The sequence below is a fragment of the Apus apus genome, chromosome 10, assembly GCF_020740795.1.
Source record: "Apus apus isolate bApuApu2 chromosome 10, bApuApu2.pri.cur, whole genome shotgun sequence".
In the NCBI taxonomy this organism is placed as follows: Eukaryota; Metazoa; Chordata; class Aves; order Apodiformes; family Apodidae; genus Apus; species Apus apus.
Window position 1 is genome coordinate 8,953,322 of NC_067291.1, and position 26,172 is coordinate 8,979,493.

Sequence of the window (26,172 nt, forward strand, 5' to 3'; positions counted from 1 at the left end):
GCGAGGAGGAGGAGGAGGAGGAGGAGGAGGAAGGGCAGGAGGCAGAGCCATGGAGAGCCGCGCTCCGCGGCGGCAGGCGCGGGCTGTCTGAGCGGGGCGAAGCGCGGGGGGCACGGCCCGGCAGCCCGGGCGGCGGTGGCGGGGCCGGGGATGCGGGTGCCGGGGCCGCAGGGCCCGGGCAGCCCCCCGCCGGCAGCCGCCGGGCGGTGACGGGGCAGGGGGCCCGGCGGGGCCGCTCGCTGCCCTCGGCGGGGCAGGAGGAGGGAGGGGAGGGACCGCGGCCGGGGCTGCCATCGCCCGGGGCCGGCCTGACTCAGAGTCGGCGCGGCCGGGGCTGAACCGAGGTCTGTTGTTGTGGGATTTTTTTTTTTTCCCCCGGCAGGTTATAAATAGCCCCGTTCGGCGCCGTGTCAGGGAAGGACACCCCGGCCGGGCGAGGGGAGAGGCCGCCGGTGCTCAGCCTGCCCGGGCCGGCCGCCCCCAGCCCGCCCGCCGGCGGGCCCCGCGCACCGGGGCGGGACAGCCCCCGGGCCGCCCTCCGGCTCATTGTTTTCACACGCGAAAAATACTTAATATCGCTCGCTGGAGGCAGCCACAGCCAGACTGCGAGGGGGGAGCAGCGGAGCGCTTCGGCTCCTGCCAGGCGTCTGCGAGGAAGCGGAGAAAATGAAGCCGGAACGAGGTAAATGGTTTATCGAGATATTTATTTTTTTTCCATTTGTTTCGGTTCGGGGGTTAGAAGTAGCCTGGTCTCTTGTTTCGGTGCTGTCGCTCCGTTTTCCTTATTTCCTCCACTGTCATTTTGGGGGATGGGAGAGAATCGCCGTGCTCGGGTTCAGCTGGGGGAACGCGCGCGGTACCGGGAGGGTCCCCTCCGAAGGGGTAAACAGCCCCGTGTCCTGCCTGCCCTCCGGCTTCCCATTGTCTTGGTTGGCTGGAAGGGTGACAAACACCATGGCAAACTCCTTTTGCTCTGGGAGTGCTGCGTTTTGTGTATCAAACGCAGTCAGCTTGTTAGCACAGCCCTGCAGTGCTGAGGGGAGAGTCGGGCAAAGGCAAATCGGGCACCGCCAGACAATGCCAGAAATGTGACAATGTAGCTGAAAAACACGCTGAAAATAACCATAACTTCCATCTGTGTTGTTTTATAACCTGACAGTGGTTGTTTGTTTCCCTTATAAAGGAGATGTATCATAACAAGCATGCTGAAATTCTAATTTTTTCGCGATCATTTGGTTACAGTCTTACCTGGATTTACTGATACTGACATATGGTTTCACAGAAAAATAAACTCGGCTGTCTACGTACATAACACTTGAGCTCTTTTGCAGTATAGCAACAACTCCTGATGCCCCTAGAGTTGAAAATATGTCACTACTATTTTCATCCACATGAGCAGTGATTATCGATTCCTATTAGTTAAAGCAAGATTATTTCTTTCAACAAATCTTCTGAGTGCACATCATATAATTCTGAGTGCTATTAAAAAAAACAAACCCCTGCTTAGATATTTGGGTTTCTTAAAGTTTTGATGATTCTATTATTTACCTGGTTCCTTTTGGTTTTAAAAAACACGTATTTGTGTGTGTGTTGTGTGTTATAGTCACCTTGATATTTTGATAAATGCTTTAATACACCTTAGATATCCCTGTATTGAAGGCTAACACGTGACATAACTAGGTTGGTTAATTACATGTTTGCTAATAGTGACACCACATAAATGATCACTCAGGTGGATTTCTTGTATGTGTATGTTGTAAGGATTACATGGTGTGATGATAGAACAGAAATTATCATAAACATATCCATCAATTAATGGGGTTTAAGTACTGGGGATTTGAAATGGGCTTTTCTTTTTGCTTTTCACCTTGTTTCTTAATTGCTTAAACCTTCACCTGATCGATTGCAGCAAGGCAGGTTGTTTTTAGAATTTTTTTAGATTTCAATACCAGACCCTGAAGTTTGAAAACTATTTACTGTCAAGGTGAAATAAAATTTAAAAATAGCCAGGTAAACCCCGAGTCAATATTTGCAGTTTTAAAATCTTCTGCTGTAGCACTTCAAGGCCTCTATACGACCTATCATTTTCTTTAATTTTTTGGCAGAAAAAGTTTAAAAGCTGGAAAAAATTTTAGTTGCTGTATGATAAGTGATCAGATACTTTTTTTAAACCAGTCTGATGTAGTGGAGAGCAAATTTATAAAGGAAGCAAGTTTTTAGATTGTTTGGCTGGTTGTCTTTTTTTCTTTTTTTCCTTTCTCTAAGCTGATAGTTCATAAATCGAGATCCCTATCTGTTGTAAAAAGTCTTATCTCACATTGGGTGAAACCCTTGAAATCCTTTTAAGATGATTAACAAAATTATTGAAATAAATATTGGATCTTGGCAAATATTGGAGGGAATCTCCAGCCATTTTAGTAAATACCTCTAGCTAAACTGTGTGCTAATGTAACAGAGCAATCCCATGCACAAAGGGAGTTGTGAAAGTGCTGCCTACATGCCACATGCGGCCTGCAGAGACGCTTAGGAGTCGCAAATCATGCAAATGTTTACATGTGCTGCTCTCTGCATAGCAGCTGCACCACAGGATACAGGCAGTCAAGTGTGGAGTCACCTGCTTCCAATCGTCGCAAATTAATAGCGGAGGACAGGGCAGGAGCAGAGCACTCAGCTTGCTACACTCTTCACTTCTCTATAGACCCTCAAAATCCTGAGAAGAATGCAAATCCACACACCAAGTGACAAAGAAGGAGACTTAAAAATAGGTGTTTGGTTTTGTTTTGTTTTTTTTTACAAATAATTATATCTGAATCAATTTAGAGCAGAGGGATGTAGTTCTTGTAGTTAGAATTAAGCTTAAAACTCTATTTAATAAGATTGTAATGTCCAGGCATGTTGGAAGAGGGTATGGATTGGCCTTTGTCATGCTACCACTAAGATTCCTGTTACCACCAACAGTAATGGTGCAGGAGAAGAGGGGGGAGATCTAAATGTGCATCCACCCTTTTATCTGTGGCAACTGTTATAGAATATTGTAAGGAGGTGAGAGGGGTGAGCAGAAACAAAAAAAGGAAATTTGGCCCTAAGATACTTAGTTTCCTTCATAATAAGGAAAGTTTGAAAATTATAGATATAAACATTCAATATATGAGAGCAGTATGGAGGGGATGGAATGTGGACTGCTGTGTAGCACATCCATGAAGCAGTTTTGCAATCGAGAAAGAAAGGTTTGAAAGTGCAGGTGGAAATGTGGATGTATTCCTTTACCATGCAGAGGCACGAGGCATTCACAGGACATGTCTCATGATTACTGCTCAGGACATACCCATCAGGTGGGGTGTCAGTGTAGAAGGGCAGTGGCTGCTCTAAGGACATTCACATAACTACCTCTGTACCATGTCTAGAGAATGCAGTAACATCCTGAGGGCTGTGGCTTGGCTTTACTTTTCCCATTCTGCTGTTCTTAAAGTGAAGTGTTGGAGCATCTTAAAATACAGTGGTCATGTTGCTTCAGCTGAGGCTTTACCAGTGTGAAGAAGGATTTTGCTCCCTTTCTTACACAGCGTTTTTGGAGTAATGTTTGGGTTATGGTTTTTTTTCCTCTTTCTGCAGTAACAATGTATCAGCTTACCTAGCTTTGATCTATGGTAACATGATGGTTTAGGTTCTGCAGTACAGCTGCCTGGTCAGCTGCTTCATGTTGCATGTTTAGACTGCTGTTCCCTTTCTCAAGTGCAGAGCTTTGCTCTGGCTTCTATTGAACTTCGTTCTAATGACTTCTGATCATGTTGCCAGTTTATTGAGATTGGAAGACAGCACTAGACTTCATAGCAGACTGCTTGCAAACTCTCCTAGTTCAGCTTTGTTCATAAACTATATAAACACACTGTTTCACCATCGGAGTTAATGAAAACATTGCATAATGTCAGGGTGATAGTTTACTGCCAAACTTGGAAGGCTTGTCGTGCACTCTTAGAGTACACTTGGTGCACAACTGGAAAAAATCTTGTGGTTTTGATGAAGCTACAGTATAGTCATGTTTTACTGTGGGAATGTTACAAGACATCAAAAGTCTTACTATAGTCTAAATAGCTTAGTTACTGCTCCTTCCTCCTTCCTCCCCCTCACTGCATGAATGATCAGTTGAAGGAGGAAGACAGGCTTGTTTGTCTCTAAGTGCATGGTGGCTGGGTTTTATCACCTTATTTTAGTCTTTTCTTACTTCTTTATTACCTTTCTGTGTTTATTCCTCTGCTGTGTGCTGTGTAGAGACCATTCTGTTTTCACTTACAAACTAAGCAAAAGCAGTTGTCTCTTACTTTCTGAAGCATTAATTCTCTCCTAGAGATTATCCTAATTTGAAGAAATGGCTTTCTGTCTAGGAGAGAGGAACAATCTGTCTGAAGATTGCTTTTTCTCTTCTCCTTTTGCCTTTGCAAGTCAAACTCTGTTATGTGCCTCTGGACCTGTTTGTAGCAACTGGGTTAAGAGACTTCCTTGTACTTTATTTGGCTGGTTAGCATGGAAAGAGCTAACATCTCGGATTCAACAAAAGGCTGTTTACTACCTCCTGTTGGAAATGTAGCTGAAGGATCTCTGGATGTATCTGTGAGGAAAGCTGGAGGAGAGATTAATGAAGATGAACAGTTGATGGAATGCTTCTAAATTTTTATGAAGGAAGAGGAGGCATGGGACTAAGGGAAGTGAGCTGAACTAATGTATTTAGAAGTTGTGGAGTTAGTTGATAAGTTAGATCATCTGGATAAGGTCCTTGTTTTTCAAAACAAAACTTAGTTTTGTGCACTACATTAACTCCATTAAAGATTTAGTGGAAAACTTAGCAGAGATGAAGTGCCACAGAGTATGCAGATCAAGAATTGAGATGTCTTTTGAAAAAGGCTGAGTGGTATTTTAGCATCCTATATTGCACTGTGATACAGACACTTTAATTTTATAATGTCTTCTCAGTGAAATGTCACGCCGTACTTAAACTTTTCCATGGCAGAGCGATGTAGCCAGTAAACAAAGTAATAAGCTGGAAATGAGGTGCTTCCTGCTTAGGGGAGCTGTCACTCCAAAAGTGTTTGGGCAATGCTTCGGGCTTGGTTGCCACAGGTAGGTGCAGGCTGGGTGATAATGAGCTGGAGGTGACGCTGCTGCCTGGCCCGGGAGGAAGCCGTGCTGGCAAACACGCTCTGCTGCGCCGGGGCACGTGCGAGGAGGTGCGTGTGGCCAGGGAGGTGAGCTCTGGTGGCCACCCAGGGGTGGGAGTGTGTCTCTTCTCCCGTGTGCTTTCCTTTCAAATAAAACCTGCTTATTCTTTCAAAGAAAGAAAAACCTAAAATTCTTCAGGGTAAGAAATAAATACAAGCGTACTGTCAGGCGGTCAGGATGTTGCTCTCGAATTCCATTTATAAGGCATTAAGTCATCTAGCTCTGATCTTTGGGGACACCAGATTTGTCCTGATAACACATAATAGATAGATGCAGTGGATCAAGATGAGTGAACAGGAATATAAGATTTTTATTTTTTTTTAATTTAGGGTAGGGTCTAGATCCTTTCAATACAACTCTGTCCTTGCACCCAATAAATGGGAATAAATGCTATTCTATTAAATTTCTACTGAAAAAAATGAACTAGAAGAAGTTTTTGGGGCTTACCTTCCCCCCCCCCAGATCTAGGGATATTAATTTGTATAATTGGAAAATCTTAAGTTTGGGGTTGAAATATATCTGCTTATGTTAGTTTTCCTACCTGCTCTGCAACTTGTACTTGGCGTCGACAGTGAGGCAAGGGCTCCTATTGTAGAAGTAGCACTTGGGTTGGAAGAGTGCTTTATCCATGGTCAACAGTGAGAGTTCTTCACTAAGGAACAAATCACACTAGTAACAACTTTTTGCCTTATTGTTTGGTTGAAGTTGTCCCTACTAGTTGCCTTCAAAGGGGCTCTTGTTGCTGAAACTGATGCTGTTGGAGTGGCATTTAGGTAGATATTTTGAGGCTTACAGATATATGGCCCACTTATATGGGCTTGGCATAAGTGACCCTTCTGACCTTTTTCTTTACTTGCTGAAGTGAGAAACTTTGGCGTGTGGGATCAGATCCCTGGGCTGATGCATATTAGATTAGACTTAGTTGTTAAGGGCAGTGTTGAAACTATTATTGGATCTGAGGTCTGCCAGTTTCTAAATGGTTTTAAAAATAAACCAACATTTATAAATAAAAGATTCTCATGAGAGATGTGAGTTTGTTGCCAAATGAAATTCTGTTCATTAAAATTAGAAATCTTATGTGAAAACAGAGTAACTGATGGGGACAAACCAGCTATATGACATTTGTTCAAAGAACTTGCTCTGTCTACTTCTGTTTACAAAATGCTTCTGCCTTGTTTTGACAAAGGTCTACTAATAGCAAGTGTTAAATGGTGGTGAAATAGCCATAGCCTTTATCCTATCAGCAACAAGTCTAGGATTACAGCCCAGCAATTACTAGCTGTTGTTTTAGTCAATAAGGTCGTGCAGTTTAACTGTAGTTATAGCTATAATAACTACTTTCTTCGTTCTGATGCGATACTTGGTAAGTTGTGGTTTTTAGGTTTTTGAAGGTGTCTCATATAATTGTCTTTCAAGGTGGTAGTAAATTGTTCAGTCTTTGTAGGTCATTTGTATTTAATGTTTAGATAGAGGCCAGTTTTTAAGTTTAGATTGTTTTAGAGGGCATGCAGAGTTGCATAGTTACCTTTGTACTGCCAGAGTACAAAATCTTCATGTAGAAGTAGGCAATTAAGGATGTCTGTAAATCTGTGTGAATGCAAATACAGAAGAGTGCCTCTTGGACTTGGGTAGGTAGTTGGACTTTGGAAGACTTCACATTCATTACATATTCTTTTTTCTGCTTGTCCAGTAGAGGGTGGGACGAATAGGGCTATAAGCACACAGCTGAAACCATGTGCAGTTATTCTTGATCTGTATGTGTAACTGTGCCAAGATTAAAAGAGATTTTTATAAAGCTACTCATGAACAGTGTAATTGGGTTGTAAGAGTCATGAGAATTCTCCAGCTATTCTTAACAATTCAGTGTTATTCTCACCAAATGTTTATACTTAAGTTGCTTGTATTGATATCTTTTCTTCCTTGTTAAATGGGTCTGACCAGTTATTTTTGCTCGTGATTGTTGCATTACCTTTTAATGTTAGGTTAGGGACCAAAACTATTTGAAGTTGCTGTATGGGGTGGTATTACTGCATTATGGTGACTCAAAATGCAAAGATGTAATGTGTTAGGATGAGTATGTTCTCAAGGATAATTTGGAGAAGAGCTGTTTATGAATCAGAGGAGGCAGATGAACACACAGGGAAGGAAGCACTCCATGTGTGAAACACTAATAACACTTGCAGGGCAGTTCTGAATGGAAGAACCCTTACAGAGAATAAAGGCAAACAAAATAGTCTTACTGAGAAGTCTTCTGGATACCTTTGTTTCTTTAAGAGCAGTAAGAGGCATTCTTCAGCTCCCTCCATACACATTTGTTTTGATTTGACTGTTTTCCATGTTGTGGGAAGGCATCCAGTCTCTGTCCAGGTATGTAGTACACACTAACCATCAGGCACTTAGACCTTTCTCTTGGCAGCGATCAGTGTGTTTCCCAAACCTATTGCAAAGTTAGGCTTTTTTTTTTCTAGGCAAAAAACAAGTTGGATTTTCTTCTGAGGTATAATAAAAAAAGAGAATGTATCTGAAATCGGGAATCTGTGGTTGCACATGTGCCATGTCATCTGTTTTACATTGTGTATCCTGTGAACTTACTGATTTTTTTTCCATTAAGATCTCTGGGAACCAGGATGGTAAGCAAGTCCATTTTAGACTTTACATTTCTTCAGGAAGACTACAAGCAGGTGATTGCTTATGCTAGTTTAACTTTTTGTGGTGCTGTGCCTGCAGGGATTCTTTTTGCCCACTGATGAGCCTTCAGGATTTCTAGGGCATGTTTCACATTTCTCTGTGCTGCAGTAAATTAAGGTTCTTTCTCAGGGTGCTGTGCAAGTATCATCTTGCTGGATATAATGTGTGAGGGAAGGGCAGAGAGAGAACTTTGGTGAAGAGCTGAGGATGGCGAGTATTAGCCTGTAGCTTCAGTACAGTCAGTACCACAGTGGGGGGTGGTGGTAGGAGGGTGGTGCTCTCTTCTGAGGGTCAGGAGAAGGAGAGGTACAGGAAGAGCTGCTAGGGTCAGCACACTTTTTTGAGGGGGGGACGCCCTTCTCCCCTGCCAGGTATTGTTCTCCTTGGTTCCCTGCCAGGGCACTAGACCAAAAACATCAGTACACGAACCATGGCGCTCGCTCACACTTTCAGGCAGGTCAGCAAGTTTGGTAGAAAGCTTTGTCTGCAAACCTGGCAGGGCAGAGAGGGTGATAAAGTATTTTAGATCTGTTAGAGAGAAAAGATTAAGTGATGCTGCTTGACCTGTTTTGTATGTTCTTTCATCCCATGTTCATTTTCAGCATATCTAATGGCCTTCATGTTCATAAATGTTTTAGGACACTTATTACAAGCTGGTTGTATTAATTCTCAATTAAGCTTCTAATATGAAACGTTAAGCAGCTTTATGATCTGGACTGATTTTGTTTCAAAATCACAGTGGAACTGTTAGCATCGGATGCTTTCAGATTTTCTAGGTGTGCCATGGACTACATAGTCTTTCTCACTCATGAAATTTGACTTTAAACATCAGAAAAAGGAAAGCCATACATAAAGCCCTGAGGCTGTGGATGGTATATCTTATATCTTTAACATGCATTGCAAGCATCAAGAACTGACATCAGCTTTGTTCTGAGGAGTTGAGCATCTTAAGGGGGAAGAAGGAAGGGATAGGATTGTCTACATGAGTTCTTAATGTTTTAATATTCTTCAAATTAATAACCCAATCAAAAAAATGATGGTTTTAAGCAAGGGATGTGTTGGTAGAAATGTGCTTTTGTTTTTACCTTGTCTCTACAACTAGGCTGTGCTGTCATTAAGTCACTTTATGCTTTTTTAGGGGTCATGTGCACACCTTGCTTTTCCTGCACAGGCAGGACTGGAATCTGAACTAGAGTGTTTTTCAGAACTAGGTGGTTCCTAGACATCCTGTACTTTGGCATGGCTCTCTAAAGACTGAAGTTTTTTGTAACACAGGGATGATGCCAACTATTTCTACTGGCAAGAGCTACTGAACTGATGTGTAGTTAACTCGATAGATAAAGCATACTTGGCTAGGGTTTCCTGCTTTGTGAAATGTGTAGGACTGCTTATTCCTGAAGTTCTTTTTGCATAAAATCCATTCTTATCATGACCTCATCTTTTTTTATTTTAATGTTATCCTGTTGCGGCAAAATGTGGGTTAAAATACAGTCTGTTTATCTTGCTTATTATCAGTAATCTTGCACACTACTAAAGCTGCAAGTGTATTAGTATTTTAAGTGCAGCTACTTTATGATGGTGGAATATGCAGCTTAGGATAAAGTCCTGTGTGCTACTGTATTCTATTATGTTCACTCACACTAGCAATGTCCTGCTTTTGTATGTTTCTTGTGTCTCTTCTGAAATTTGTGGAAGAATATAAGATCAGACTGATAAATGAGTAGCGTGCTTCAAGGTGGGTTTTGTTTGGAATTTCTAATATTGTAGTTTCTAAATTTAGCTTTTTATTAGGCCAGATGCAGCCATTTCTGGGGTGTTCTTTCACAGATACGCACAGAGCTCAGCTGTGTGTATCTACAGCTGGCTTAGGACAGTAAGCTTTAAAGCTGGAGTGTCAACATGCTGTCCTACTTTTACTGAATTTGAAGAATATCTGATGTGAAAAGGATCTTTGTGGTTGTGCTCCAGTAGCCCAATGTGGGGAGATTGTTGAGGAGCATTATTGTGCTTAGGTATGTCTGTCATCTAAGGGCAGCTGCTCCTCTCTAAAACATTGTTAGCTGGCCTGTAAAAACAACTGGTGGCTCATGGATACTGGCTCTGCTGACCCCCATGGGAATTGACTTGGGATTCTTGTTTGTGCCTCTTGTTAGCAAAACTTTTTAACATACTGTGTGTACCAGAGTGATAAATACTGCTATTATCTCTCCGATTCCTCCGATAGATATCGAATAACTGTTTCATAGAAAATCATCTGACTACTTTTTTCAAAGGCTGGATGATGCTTGGTTAAAAAAATGTAAAACTGCTTTTTCAGACAACTGTAAACGACTTTTTGTATAAGTAGATGTCCTAGGAAAGAAAAATACTTGGAAAGCAAACTGAGATAAAATATACAGGCGACCTGAATGTCAGTGACTAATGAAATGTGCATAACTTTCTGTAAGGCACTATCTGTATCTGCCATCTTTAAGTGGGCCAACTACTAAAAGGTATCCAACCTTCCTTGGGTAAAAATGTCTATTTAATAGGCCATGTTTTCTTGCAACCACAGCTAAATTATGCTGCTATATAAACTGAGTGGGGAAAAGTCATTGTTCTGCACAGTAAGTAGCATGTTTTCCATGATCTTGTATGGGTTAGTGAGTGCTACTGGGTTTTCATGTGGTTGTGAAATCTAGTTTGAGCTGGACTTCTCATAGTTACATGGCATCTAATTACAGAACCAGAGTTTCATTCTTGTTTTGTGATGTGCTTGGGCTGAGAGAGATAAGTTTTTTTGCTGTTGATTTTGTTTGTGTGGTCAATGTTATCTGACTTTAGTTCTTCTAAATGGGTAAGAACTGTATGAAATTGTTTAATGCAGACAACACGTTGTTTAGGCTGCACCTAGAATAAATAATACGTGCTGGTTGGAGACAACGTCATAAAATTAGACCCCAACATTGAGGAGGGGGTCAACAAAATACAGAAATAGCGTTCTCATCAGGTAGGTTTAAAAGCTACAGTAGTGCAAGGAGAGCTAGTGAGGGGGTTTTCCTGCCTGTGCTGCAAGGTTGGAGGGATCCCGGAGCACTGGGAGAAGCGGGCTGTGCGCTTCGCTGGTGCTGTTGTTTTCCACTCCAGGTGTAAACATTCGTCACCTCGCGTACGCAGCTGCTCGGGGCTGGCTCTCCAGAGGCGGTGCTGCGTGTGAACATTGTGTGGTGCCAACGCACAGCGTTTTTTGGGGCAGCTGTGCCCAGCTTAGAGCCGTGCGCCGGTGCGGGCAGCCCGCTCTCCTCCCGCAGCCTCCGCCAGCCCTGCCTGCTGCTGGGGCAGACCCGGCCCTTCCCGTGGCTTTGAAACCCCCCTCCGAGCCTTCCTTTTTGCTCCCAGCAGCGGTTTACCCGCGGCGTTAGCGGCGCAGGCTGGTGCGGGTTCCGGGCACCTGGCGGGGCGGGCCGGGGGCCGGTTCGGGGGCCGGGCCGGTTCGGGCCGTTCCTCCCGGGGGCCGGCGCTCGGTCGGCGGGGCCAATGGGCGGGCGGGCCTGTTGCTATGCGGCCCTACTCTGCCTCTTTGTGGGAGAGGGGCTCGCTGCGGAGCGCCGGGCGGCGCGGAGAAGGTGTGTACCGGCAGGGAACGGGCCGGTGCGGGGCCCGGCCGCCGCTCCCCCAGCCCCGGGGGGCCCTGGATGATGTGGCGGAGGATGTTGCTTCCACCGGGGGCTCGGGGCTCCGCGGGGAGGGCGCGGGGAGGGAGCGGTGGCGGGGGGAGGCTGGAAGGCCGGTAGCACCGGGCCCGACAGGCTTCCCTGGCTTGAAGCAAGTTGGTGCTGTGTAACTGGGAGTAATCTGCAGTTTTGGTTGGTGTTCTTCCTAGGAGACGTGGTTTAAAATCCGTCTGTAGGAAAGTTTGCTGCTCCGGTTGAGCTGAAGAAGTCTGCTCTGCTTAGCCTGTGTATAGCTCCGTTAAAAAAACCGAACAGTTTCACCATATGTTCTTGCTTTCGTTCCGTGTACTGAAAGGTTGGGTTTTTGCGAGGTCTCTTCACCCTCCCTCTAAAGGGAAGTAATGGGCAACCTAAAAATTAACTCTGTTAATTCGTTACGTTGTTAGGGCAAGAGTATTAAGTAGCCTGGAACAGGAAGGGGATCTTTTTAAGCCTTAAAAGTGAGACATGTAGTTAAGTGTCAAATTTGCCAACAGCTGTAGTTAGTGTAGCCATATGTAACTGCTTGACTCTTCATTGTTATGGAGGAAAAAAAACAACCTACCCCCTCCCAAAACCACCCTGAAGCCTAACCGAGTTTCTTCTGTGCCTTGTTATGTAGGTCAAGTTTCTCTCTCTCTTTTTTTTTTTCTTCTCACCAGCAGGAGGAAACTATTACAGTATTTTGATTCTGCTAGAAACAATGCATGAAAGTATTATCAGCCCTTTGCCACTACTTGTTTGTCTTGGGGCAAATGAAGCTAATGCAAATATGTCAGCTTTGGGGGCAACTGAAAAGATAGAATTTTACTTAGGAGCTTCCTGGTTGCTCAACTATGTGCTGTGTTTAAAGCTAATTACATTGGATGCTGAACTCAATGCTGAATTTAGGATTATCCAATCCTTTTTATTAATATCTGCTCTCTAAAAATACAAATGGTGTTCTGACCAAGTACTTGCATATATTTTCACCCTGAGTCTAGAGCTTGTTGATAATCCTCGGAAAGGTACTGGAGCCCTAGCTTAAGTGAGCCTGCTGACATTAGATGTTAACCTCCTGATACAGGAGGAGGAACAAATTCACTAGTGTGCTCCTGTGGTTTGTGTGGGAATATTGGTTTTCAATCACTGAAGCATTGCTTTATGAAGTAGTAAGGAACTTTTGAGAGGACAAAGTGAAATTTCGTAATTGCATATATTAAATATGTTAACATTTGCCATTTTGCTATGTGGAAAATTACCATAGAGAGGGAGGCAAACTAGATACTTGGCTGAAGTTCTGTTAAGCCTTTGAATTTTGACTCTGTGAACATTTTATTCTTTTGAGTACCAGAAGACTATTAAAACTTAATAACATGACATACAATGCAGAAACTTGTGAATAGCTGAATTGTGCTGTATCACACAGTTCAGTTCTAAAACTATAAAACATGTTGGGATTTTTTAATGCATTCAAAATTCCATAGTAGGCTCTGGTGTCCATTTTTAAATCAGCAGTCTTTTACACATCTCAAGAGTTGTAATGTCTTCATTTATCCTACCAAATAAAGTTTAAAAACAATTTTATGGGCCTGGCCGTCCTCACAGAATTTTTTCAATTAGAAGCATATATTGTGTCTTTTGTAACTCTTTTACTTTTTCAGGTTACTGTTTAACTGCTTAAGGGCAGGCCTTGTAGGTGAAGGTTAATAGCATTGGAAAAATTATTCGAGGAGCTTCGTGTTGCTCCCCCATCATCAATTTCATCTCAGTTCTATCAGAGCTCCTTTCATTTCTGATGAAGTACACTCTCTGCCTTTGGTCTGCTAGCCTTTTTCCTTTCTCTCCATCTACCCTCTAAATAATCTGGACTGCAACTAGTGAAACAAACCTACTGAAGCTGGAGGTAGCCTCACTAGCTAGGAGGAGCATTTTGGGTGGTCAAACATGTTCTGACAAAATTCCACAAGATAAATTACCCCACAATGAACAGGTTGTAACATCAAAGTTTTGAGACATGAAGTAGGAAAGCACAAAGAGAAGAGGAATACAGAAAGAAACTGCAGTAGAAGAGGTCAGATGTCATTAAAATAGTTTGCTCTGGGCGTCTTGTTTTGTCTTTTTCTTTATTTCAAATAAAATAATGGGATTCTTAATCTACATTCCTCACCTGAGCACACTTCCTAACAAACACTATGCTTTTTTTCTCTGTGGTCTTTAAGTATCCTGATAGCTAGTTCTTTTCTAGTTGGAGTGCTGCATAAATTTCCATCTTGTAGCTGTGATTTCTAACTGACATGATGTTGTAATAAAGTTATAAGAATATCAGCTCCTACTTAACCTGCATACTATATATCTGATGTTTAATGTGTTGTCCATGAAAATAAAATTCTTGAATTCTTGAGTGTTTCTATCTCTTCTCCTTGTGAATATTCTTTAAGAGCTGTATTATTAACAGTGCATTTGCACCATTTGGTTTGTTTCTCATTTTCTTGTTTTTCAGTCACTCGGGGGAAATAAAAAAAAATAGGGAGCTCAGTAGCATTAGTAGGTGCCTCACATATAGGCAGAAAATGTGCTTAACAGTTCTTCCCCAGTGTGACTGTTTATCTTGGGCTTAGGTCTGCCATCAGTGTTCCCATAGCTTCTTGGAGTTGAACCAGGTCTCTGGAGTTGACATGGTTTGATAGTTGGGAAGCTGGCCTGGGTGTAATTCACCAAACCTTCACATGGGAGGTTGAGTATCTGTAATGGAGACTTTTCCTGAACATGCTGAAAGAAAAAAAAAAACTTTCAGACACTTCTGGACTGTTTAGTTGCATTGTTCCCATTGGAACAAGAATTAACGAAACTGTCTCGGTTTTTGTTTTGATGGTGTCACATGGGTCTCCGGTGCATTTTATCATATCCTATGCCTGTGTGGTTGTATCTACCAAACCTCTGATCTTTGTAGAATCTGAGATGACATCCTAGCCAGTGCTGTCTCTCCACCAGGTCTTGTTGTACCAGACTGCTAGTGCGTATAAAGGCTGCTGGTCTGCTTGTCATCTGAATGAAAGGCTAGCCTGGAAAGGACTGTCGTGTTATTTGGATGTGTGAATTAGTCTTCTCATGCTCTGCAACTCTCTTTCCATACTCCCACATAAATACTTCTCAAATTTTTCTTCCACTTTAGAAGTTTGGGGGATCTGAACTTTACTGGCTGTGCCTATGAACAGAATGCTCTTAGCATATGTGATGCAGCATTTCCTTGTGAAAGGAGTGAAACAAGGACTTCCTCCTGAAGGCCTCTTGCTTGCCCCTAATAGCGCTGTATTTTTGTGTGTGAAGTGGTTTTAGGAACAGTAAAAGAAACAGTCATGTTGTTCCTTTTTTGTCATTGTATAGCCTCCCACTTCTGAGAGCATGATGAGTGAGGAGCAACAAGACTGTCCTGCTCTCCTAGGACTAGATTCAGAGTCAGTATTTTGCTTTAGGTCACAGAGATTTGAGTTGATAGTGAAGTCAAGATAAAGTAAAATATTTTTAACTCCAAAATTCTAAGCTTGGAAAGATGAGAACCAAGTTTTTGTTTTCGTAGTGTACATAGCTAGTAGAGAAATTTCTGGTTCGCTTAGAGGAGAAAAGGCAGTATTTCCTTGCCTATAATGCATAGTTGAGTCTATGCTGTTAATACTCTGAAATAAAATTACAAAACTTTTGGATTTTTTTCTGTAATATTGAGAAGATGGGATATAGAAGATTGAGGGATGCTGTGGCACTTGGGAATATAACACATAGTGGGATATGCTTAAGTGGGAAGGATATGGCCTGTCTTGCAGTTTAGCTACATCATCTACTCTCTGATGAAATTCTTCTCAAATTGATGCCTCTAACAATAAAGCTGCTGCTTCCAGATGATGGTGTCTGTGTAAGTGTATGGATTGTCCTTGGTGAAAAAGCAGAATATTGACCAAGTTAAGGTAGTGGTGATCATCCTACCTGAAAGATAACTGAGCCCTGAGATGAATTTTCACATTAATTAGGAGCTTTACAAAAGGGGTGAAGGTGAGGAGTTAGAACCTGCAAACTTAAATAGCAAGTACCAGGGCTAACAAGCAAGACTGTTGTTAAATAGTTAATAACAGATGGCTGAACTTCTGATGCAAATTATCAGACTGAACAAGAGAGGTTCTCTGCATCCTGACCCAGAGACTCCTCACTGCTGCCATGGCAAGTGACACTTTTTTTCTCTCCAGTTTTATCAAAGTTTGTGGAACTGAAGATGACTAGTTGGTTTTACGACATTAAAATAAATTTTAAAAGGCAAAGCAGACCAGCTGAAGAAGGAGAAAATGTAAACTAAGAGAATGTGAATATGAATTCCTACAGGCCTTGAGTATTTTAGTTCCTAGAAGATCTTTCTAAAAAATGTCTGAAAGCCTGTATGCTTTGAAATGACTGGCAGTTAAAGCATTAGTTTAAATACAAAAGATTATAATCTGAGCACCTTTATCTGAATCCTTTTAATTTAACTTAACATGAAGATTACCTACTGCAGCTAGAACAGCATTGCAAGGGGCAAAGGGTGAAGGAGGTAGGAAGCTCTATGTGTATGGCCTGCACATGGTAGAGAGGAGCAAGGAAGAACCTGTAGCCTGTGGGGTGGATGTGGCCTTTCAACTGCCTTGCACTTGCAGCCAGGCAGTACTTCTGAGGCAGGTTTTGATCTGGTCCCCTGGGAGGAACTGTGAACAAGACCTCTGTATATTACTGAACACGGGTCACTTCTCATAAAGCATGTTCTTCTCAATGCAATTAAAAACAGTTTCTTCATCTCTTGCTGTTTTTGCGAGGTACATCTAAGCCTGTGGGTCTTAACACTGTGGCAGGAGCTTCTTTACAGAATGCAGTCTGTCTTGTAGGTGTGTGCTAAGCCACTGTAGTCTTGAAGTGTATTTCCAGAGTATATCATATTGCTCTGTTTGTCTAGATGGATCAAGGAATTCTTCAGTCTTCAGGTCCAGAACTCAGTCATAATATTATTTTTAAAGAGAAGGGAAGCAAATTCCTGGAGTTCGTACCTGAAGATTGTTTGCTATCTGTGATACGTTCAGGTATCACATTTTGCTGACTATTACATAAACATGGAACAAAAGACCTTCCTCACCTCAGACCTTATGCAAGTATCGAATATGAAATTGATGACTTCTAACAGAGGGCTGTAAGAAAACAAAGGGACAACACTGATGGGGCAGATGAACTTACGCTCCCAGCTACAGGCTAACGAGCCTTTGTCACTGTAACAGAGAAGCTGGAAAGCAGAGTTGTTTTGCATCAAGTGTGTTCTTCCAGACTGCGGGACAGCATGGGGGAGGAAGTACATGTGATTAATCAGAGGCTAATTGGAAGTTTACTGCAATAGTAAGTGGGAGACAACAGGAATGGTGGTAAGCCATGGAAGAGCTTGAGAGTTCTTGGTTTGTTTTTTTAAAAAGTATTTTGCTTGACATAAAAGATGAGGTTTTGAGAGGCAAAAAAGATAACAGGAAAATATGGTTTCCTGTTAGACACCAACCAGACGTACTTTCCTCGTAAGGTTGGGTGCTGGTGAGGCATAATCTACTATAATACTATGTATTTTTCACATTCATTTTTGGTGATGAATTCTGTGAGAAATCCTGTGGGCACTGCTGGCACCTCCCTGAGCAGGCAGATAAGGCACTGCCATCTGCTAGCTGAAAGCTTGATGGCATCTGTGTGGGCTGTGCCCGACCCTGGCGTCCCCACTGCAGGGCGTGTTTCCAGCTTCATCACAGTTTGGACTGTGAAGAATATATCTCTGAGGAAAATCTTAGTATTTCAGACCATGTTTTTCCATAGTTGTCAAGAGTAAAACCAACTTGCCCTGAAAGCAATTCTCTAAATGTTGTTTCCTGGGGATCCAACCCAGCAGTAAGGGTGGAGTGAATCAAATGTATGTGTGTTTCTGGGGATAAAGAGGGCAGGTTGCTTGTTGTGCAGATTCACGTGCCAGATTATGGTCTCTTCAAGATCAGCCACTAATTCAGATGGTAAGAATAAAATGTTCTGTCCTAAAAATCTCTCAAATGTTTTTTATTAGTTCTTGGAGATAAGTGATTGCAAAAAACAGCTGTTTACAGTAATAGTCAATGCAGTCATATGGAAACTTAGTATTTTTTACTATACTCTTCTACACTTCTTTGTTATGTCTTAAAAAAGATACTCTTCCTCCACAACAAAAGTATGTGTTGTTGTCATTTGATAGCAATTAAACTTGTTTTCTTTATTGATTTCTAACAGAACATCTCAGTATAATCTTTTTGGTAACTGAAAGGGTTGAGAAAACAAGTACATCTTTTAGGCACTTGGATTCTGTAACGTTTGTGGGGGCTTTCTTTTGGTCTGATGCTCAACCTCAGCATTCATAATAATTTATTGTATTTATTAAGCCTGACATGTGGGTAAATTCTTAATGTTGCCTGTACTACACTAGTAGCTGATGTGTAGCAGATAGTGACTTTTTGGCATTTCTGAAAGCAGCTTGTAGCATTTTTCCCTAAAAGAAAGTCGTTTTGGCATAATCTGGTTTAAGTTTCATTGAATATTTACTTTGGATATTAATACCTTGTCTGCTGGTCCCAGATTCCGCAATTTTTTTCCGCTGCTCTGTACTTTTTGCAAGTTATCAAGGAGGAGCTAAAGTTAGGTTTTATTAGTTTATCTGTCTTTGCTAATGTCAGTTGTTTTTTGCACAGAATACAGAAGAGGCTGTGAAGGGCCTTGAGCTTTGGCTGGATAAAACCCGTTGTTCTTCATACACTTCTCATGTGCGCTATTTTTAGTGCAATGTTTTGTTTTTCCTAATAATTTATTGTCCTGTCTCTTGGCTCATGGATCACCTGATCTTAGAGCATGCAAATGTAGAAGTCGGATCCTCTGCTGTTCTGTAAGCTGCTAGTTTATCTTGAGGAGCACGATGCTGCTGCTGGTGAGATTGTGTTGGAAGTGGTGAACCCTGTCCCTTCGGTTCTCTGGAAAGTATGTTCTAAGAATACACAGTACAGGGTGTTACAAAACACACGTGCAACCAATAAACTTGGAGCGGAGGCCAGGGATAATAGGTGACTTGAGGTCAGTGCTGTGCAGGGAGACTTTTGCTTGCTTGCTGGCCTTCACTGAGCCTGTCCTCGCTCCCTGCCAGCAGCGGCGCAGTCATCCATGAACTCTCTTTTTCCCTTGAGAAGGGAGAATTGTTTTGAACAGATCTGTTATGAACGCACTGCTATTATTCTTGCTCTAGTAGTGTTAATTTTGGCACTTCAAACTAGTGTCTTGCATCTAGGATTGTCATAAACTTGTTTTGTTCCACAAGGTGCCCAGTGGCTGGATGTTTCTGGTAGACTTCAAAGCTGCAGTGCAAGCCTGGCAGGGTGGTTGAATGAAGGGGAGAGGGAAAGCAGACACTTAAATTTTGTAAGCAAACAAGTATGTTATTTGAAACTTCAGTGTTCAAGCAGGCCCAGTTTTTAAAAAGGTACTTTCCAAGATGTGTGTGTGTGTGGAGAAAAAAACCTAACCAAGTCTGAATGCTCCAGAGTTTCATTAGTCTGTTTTTTAAAATCTTAAATCTGAACCATAACAAGCTAAATGTCACTAAGGTAGATCCCAAAAAAACACTTTTCACTTTATGCAAACAAAGTGGAACAAAACCTGCATCCATCAAGCTATTCAGCACCCGCACAGGTGAGAATAGGTCTAGACATGTAAAAAGACTGTTCTGGCTATTCTGTTTGGATTGAACTATAGGTTCATTACTACCCAGGGAGTTGCAGATTTTTAATTCCTGGCCCATGAGGTCTTTTCAGCCTCGTAGAAAGCTGAACAGACTGTCATCTTCTCTAGTATTTAAAAATAAAGCAAATTAACTTTCACCTATCTGGACAGCACCTCTGGCACTCCTACCAAATTTGTAAGGCTCGTAATGAAACCAAAACTTTATGAATCTGTGACATATCTAGATTATGATAAAAATTCTTGTCCCTGAAGAAATGACATACTAATCATGTGCATGGGAGGGCTCAGGTTTTTTAATAGTCTGTTAATAGAGTAGACTACTTTTGCCAAAATTGGATCAGGTCATTGGTGTTTTGTTGTTTGTGGGATTTTTTTCCCCAGTACATCTGGGCTTCTGCCCTCCCCCATCCCACAGCATTTTCTGGTTTACTGTTGTTTGGGTTTTTTTTTTTTTGTTATCACAATAGAACTGAGAAATTGCAACATCTATTAAAAATAGACACTGATAGGTAGCTTTGAGGAGGTTTCCAACATTCAAGAAGTTCCTCAGTAGTCACCTTGTATCTTTCTGTAAATTGAAAAGTGATACTTTTCAGGAGATTAAAAGCAGGGAGGAATTACCAGGGATGTCTGATTTGTGCAAGTTTAAATTAGCTTATTCAATTAAGTAGTTCCTGACTTCAGAGTCTGAAGATCCTGGCTATCAAAAAACATTGCTTAGGCTTGTTGGCACCTGACTGTGGTGTGAAGATGAGTGTTTGACTACTGGTTGTTGAAAATTTCAGATTGTGTGGAAGGCTGAGTGCTTTAGTGCTTACAAAATTTATCTTCCTTTGAAAACAGTATTTTGTTGAAGGCTGAGTGCTTAGGGAAGGGTTTCCTTAATGTGCCTTCCTGTAAGTCAACAAGGTACTTTTTTCAGGGGGTTTCCCTGACTCCAACAGCTGGGCATCCCTGTTGATTCCACCCAAAAATGAGTCAGTGCTTTCACACTGTAGTATTTAAATTCACTCTGGTTTGTTTTCAAAAGGTCTGATTGTGGTCTGAAGCAAATGGCACATGATGTAACTGTTCTGTTTCTTGCAATGATCTTGGGGAAGCAGAATAACAGTTTGTGCCTGGTGATTGTAACCCAAAGTGGGACCTGTGCTCACAGGACAGAGCCTTCCCCAGCAGGAGTTTTGTGTGCTCCCATTATAGCTTTGTTAAGGCCCTTAATGACTCTTTCAAATAATTCACTCAAAATCTTGTAGAGCTGAAGGTGACTTTATATTCATCCTCATAAAAGAAGTGTTACTTTATCAGTATTAACAGGGAAATAAGCATGAGAACACTCAAGGGTATATTGTCAAAGTTTCTAAGCACAATAGATATTTAAGATGATTAAATAAAGCATGAAATACCCCAAAGAGATTAAATTTTAGTGGGGAATTTTTTTTTTTTAAACAATGTTTTTTGGCAAGCGTAACCCTACGTCACTAAGAATGCTGTTCCCAAAGATACTCGTATATATCATGAGGGTGATAGTGTATATCATGAGGGTGATAAGCTACAAAGGAATAAACTGAGTAACACTCTAGCAAAAATCTGTTCAGCTCGAGATGCAAGCATGCCATGTTTTAAGTAGAGCACTGCTCTCTTTGGCAGCTCTCAAGCATTGAAATACCTACTGTAGGATTTTTAAACAGTCCCATGTTGTTTTACAGTAACATCTGAGAGTGATTTATTAACACAAATTACTGTTTTCCATCTTTAAATCAACCTCTGTATAAAATATTGCAGAAGTCTGCAAATAGTTGAATCTTTGTCAAGCTAGGTTGTTAAACAATTTAAAGAGGAAACTTATGTCTGTCGTCCTGAATTGTATTGTGTTTAAGGCCTCAAATAAAATTTATGGCATGGATTTTTATTTATGTATTATATAAATGCTGTCACAGCTGGAATTTAATGCAGAACTGCCATTAACCTGTTTAATGGGAGGGATGCCTTGGCTTTGAAATGGAGCTAGACCTCCCAGTACTCAACTGCTGCAACTCTCATATGGATGGTATGTCTTCAGAAAGAGATGAGGCTTAGCCAAGTACATGTGCTTTTTCATTGTTAATTCATGTTGGGCTGCCTTTGAGAAGAAAGCAACAGTGGCTATGGAGCAATTGCACTGTGATATTTATGGCTAGCAAAGCTGAGGTAGTTGATGAAAGCCTTCAGTCTGTTCGTGCCATGCAGTTGCTGCTAGGCTGGGTCCTGAATTTGTGACTAACAATATGGTGAAGATTGTCATCAGCCATCATCATCTTCATCTCCAAACATCTCCCTTGGCTGGGGAAGCTTTGAAAGGTGAAGCACTCATCACCATCATCATCAGTGAAGGAAGCATGAAAAAAAACAAACCCTGAATATATATCCAGAAATCTCTTATTGGAAAATCTGTGTTTTAATATAAAAGTGCTTAATTGTTTTTCCAGAAAACACCTTAGGAAGAAATTTTCGCCTGTTCTGTAAGCTTAAATATGCTCTGTTTTCTATGGTGACACATGGCTCCTTCAGCTCCCCAGCTGAGCATGTTGGATGCAGTTTCACATTTTAGTGGCAGTGACAGAGAAGCTATGTCTGATCTCCATGTTGCCCTTGCTTCCTTCTGGGAATTGGGATGGGATTTAAAACAGGAGCATTTTAGTAACTTGTTTTCAGTACAATTCTGCAAAATTTGTCTCAACATATTTACAAGGCTGGTAAATCACAGTATTGATGGTGAGAGTGAAGGCTTGATATAAACCTTTTATTCTCTTCTGCTTACAGCTGAATGTCTATTCTATACTTTGTGCCACATACTTATGTTCAAAGATGTGTTTTCTCCTAATTGTTTTATTTTATGACCTAATGGAAATAACTGAAAAATAACTTTTGAGTCGTAGAATTAGAAATTGTTGCTTTGTCAGGTTTTTAAGGTTGTTTGTTGGATTCTTTTTGTTTGTTCAGGTAGGTTTATTGAGACGTGCAGTTTGTTCTAACAATCTAATTTAGGCAGAGCATCAGCTAACCAAGGGGAAAATGTAAAAAGCTAGAGAAGAATGAGTGGAAAACTCAGATTACAGTTCCTGATAGGCATGTTTGTTCCATTAGAGTATAACTTCAGAGGTTTTCTTTGTATAGTCACATTTAGCAACATGTGAAACCGTAATGTAAAGGAAAACACAAATTGATGTGTGCTTAGTAAGGGCATTAGCTGAGACAAATCCTTTTTGCTTTCAGTACCTGTCTGATATAGCATGTTAGTACAAGTAGCATCTTTTGTAATCTGTTCTGTAGACTAGTAAGTTTAGGGATCACAAAAAAGTACATGTTCTGTTCCTCCAGCTGGCTTGTATGCTAAACATTGCAGCATTGAAATGCTTGCTGCCTTACAGTTGACATTTTAGCACTTACTTACATGTCAGGACACAGTGGAACAACTGTATTTTAGAATATACAAGTTCACTTGCAACTTTTGGTGAACTGAGGTTTGATAAGAGCCTCAAACTTAACGTTTTCAGGTATTGCTTTCCTTCTACTCAATACAGGCGATGAAATATAAAGCCTGACCTACTTCAGAATTTATTGTTTCCTTGTGGAGCAAGAAGCAATTCAGCTTACATAATTTGTTCTTAAGTATTACTTCTCTTTTGTCCAGTTAAGAGAAAATAAAACCAGTTTCCCAGATCAAAATGCAAATACTGGATCTAGAATTTGGCTTGATGCCAAAAAAAATCAAAAGAAGCAGGTTAAGCTGTTGTTGCTTAGGTAAAAATAGAAATCTACAGTTGGAAGAAAAGTGACTCAGTAAGCGGTGTGGTGATGGCAAAATAGGATGTCAGCCAAAACGCAGGAAGCAAGATGGGAACACCCAGATCAGTTTAACAGTCTGCATTTTACACTCCCAAAGAGCTGTAGTTTCTGAGATTACTGCAGGAAATTTAAGCTTTACATTAATTTAACTGGATTTTATTTTTGTAGTCATTAAGCTGCTTGAAACTAAAGAAGTTTTAGTAAAATGTGAATTGTACGTGTGTTTTTTCCAGCCTGGTTTTAAGACCAGTCTCTTTTTGGTAACATTTATAGTAAAGCTACCTTAAGATCAGCTCTGGGTGCTGTGAGAGGCAGTGAGAGACACTCCAGGGAGTTACTGCAGTCTGGAGAGGAGCTGGTGGCACTGACTGGTACTCTGGAGTAACTTCATCAGCCGTCATGTAGCTATGTCTTGATTTTTAAAAGTCCCCTCTTATAAGATGGTGTCCTTTGTTTTTTGTTTTGTTGTTGTAAATTATAAACTACCAAAACAGCACAAAAGCAGATGAATTTCTTCCTATTCACCTACACAAAACCAAGCAGACCCTGCCATTTTTTTGGTAGCTTATATTCAGTTTTCTTTGAATGGCAGGTATGCGTCAGTCCTAATGTAAAGTCTATGCTGCTGTTTTCTTCCTACAGCTGAACTGCTTTGATAATCAGGTAGTGGTTCAGTTTGGTACCCTGAAAAAAGTAAGGAGATGGGAATAGTAAGTTGAGGTATGTGCTGCTCTCCTCATGTTTTCATGGTTTTGAGCTATGTTTTCATGTCTTGAATCTAAGACAGAGTATTCCTAAGATAAGGTAAGCAGTTCATTGCCATTGAATTTAAGTAAACCTAACAAACAGCTTTTTTTGAAGCAAGTAGACCATCTCATGACTTTAACTCTTGATAGCTTAAATTATACTTAAACTCTTAATATTGCAAGGCTTCTGAAGCGTGCAGCTTCAGATAAAATTGCAGGTTTGTAATGTGCAGGCACAACACCACTGCTCATTCAGAGAACTGGATTTGGGGGTGTTCAAGGGCAACTTTCTTTTGAAGTGAAGCACAATGTGGAATTAGTTAACCAAAGCATCCGTAGGTGTTTCTAATTCCAGAAGAGAAGCTGTTAGTCAAATGTTTACATTGTGTTTCATTTCCTTTACAGTAGTTGCTTGAATCCCTGCCTTACTCTTAAAATACGGAACTACCTTTAACCTGCTCCTTGGAATAGCGGGTTAATAAAACTTGATCAGAGCTGACTGTTTAGGGGAAGGGCCAGAGAGCTTTTGCTGTAATTATTTCAATGCAGAGTGATGCCTTTGCTAAGAGGTGATGGGTTCTGAACACTGACAGTGCAGCTGCTTTTTCTCCAGTGTACCTGACTCTCCTGCCACAGGACTCTTAGACTGAAGCATCTTATGGTTTGCCTGTACAAAAGTAAGAAAAATAAGATCCAAATACTTAAGCAATATTTTTAGTCTTTCAAAAAAATTGTAACACATGAAGGACGCAGAGAGCAGAGCAGAAGGGGGCAACTGTGCCATGGTGCCTGCTGAAGAGCTGGGGTAGGGCAGGAGCAGGGCTTGCGTTAGCTGGGAATGTGAACAACCTACACACCGTGCACTCTGTATGTTGTTTCATGTTCTGCTTCAAAGAAGTTAAATAGAAATCTAGTTACTTTAAGTTGTTGGCCTTCAGAATCCATTATGGATGCCTAAAGATTTTCCAGGCAAGTTCTGGACTGCTATAGAGCATATTTAAGGGTAATTAGTAGTTGTTTCATGGATTCTCTAAGAAAGTAGCCTTCCATGTCTCTGGAGGTCAGGACTAGTGGATACTTGAACAAATATGTCTTTCTCTGAAGAAAGGCACTTCACCAAAATGAGCTCTTCTCCTCAGAATAGGACAAGCTTGCTACGTATTTGTGGTGTCCAGTGCAGAATGAAAGGTGCTAGGACAATAAATCAAGTGTGGACTGAGAGAGACGACAATTGTAGTACTGCCTGGTTATGATGGGAGGAGAGCACAGGGTTGGGTGAACTCTGCTGGGGTCATTCACAGCCTTGCTATCCCTGGGCAGGACAGGGCAGTGGTTTGCAGATGGATCTTCTGGTGAACCCTGGAGCATGCCAAGTTACGTTATACCAAATGACTTTGTTTCCTGTCTAAGCCTAGAAAATAGATTAAGTGCTATTAGACATATTTCAGGAACACTTCTTCTGTAATTACTAAGAAAATGCTGCAGTAGGAAAGGGAAGGGAGTTGGTCCACACATGCACGATGTACTTGGGAAAGGACTCAGCTGGGCACAACTGGATTAACTGAAGTTTTAGGAGAGTCCTTGTGTTACAGTTAAGTGGATTTGTGAGTCACTAGTACCACATACCCAACTTCCATAGATGTTTTAGGATGTGAGCCAATTTAATATTTTTGGAGAGACTGAGTTCTTATTCTTTATTCCAGTGCTCCAGTGATTGTGCACGTGTGTAGTAAACAGGAGGGAAAGGATTTGAAGACTCTGTTTATGACATCTTTGGTTAAATGGGCTTTTCCAAAAGATGCAGAAAATCAGTCTTTGTTGAGGTTGGCATGTGCAGGAGACAAAGACAAAATAGTGTGCCTTCAAGTGTCAGTTCTCCAGTATTGTGTGTTTTGCTTTATGTGTAGTAGCTTCAGTCTAGATTTGTGTTTTTCTCTTGTTCCCTCAGTAGTCTGACATCTGCTGCTATCTCTTGTGACCACCTGGTCAATAAAATTGAGTTTCAATGTGTTAATTAAAGAGCTGTAGTGCCTTGTTACTTTAATTCCTATGTACTTGTGTCAGCTTGACTATTTTAAAGGCAAAAAAACCAACCCAGACAATGTTGGGATGCACATTCTGTGCCATATACTTGCATGTTCTGTTGCTAGAGATGAAGCAGAATAATAAATGTATTTGTATAGTCAGATTATAGGATTGAGGTTATCCTATGCACAGTATATAATGTGTGT

At 41.3% G+C, this 26,172-nt stretch overlaps 1 protein-coding gene across 1 annotated transcript in view; it reads left to right on the plus strand.

Moving 5' to 3' along the window:
* Positions 1-261: 261 nt before the first annotated feature.
* The window catches only part of ATOSA (atos homolog A), a 45,619-nt gene continuing 19,708 nt past the window's right edge, over positions 262-26,172 (plus strand). The window contains exon 1 of the mRNA XM_051628164.1: positions 262-682. Coding sequence (XP_051484124.1) covers positions 667-682 — 16 coding nt within the window. The 5' untranslated portion in view covers positions 262-666. The remainder of the gene's footprint in view (positions 683-26,172) is intronic.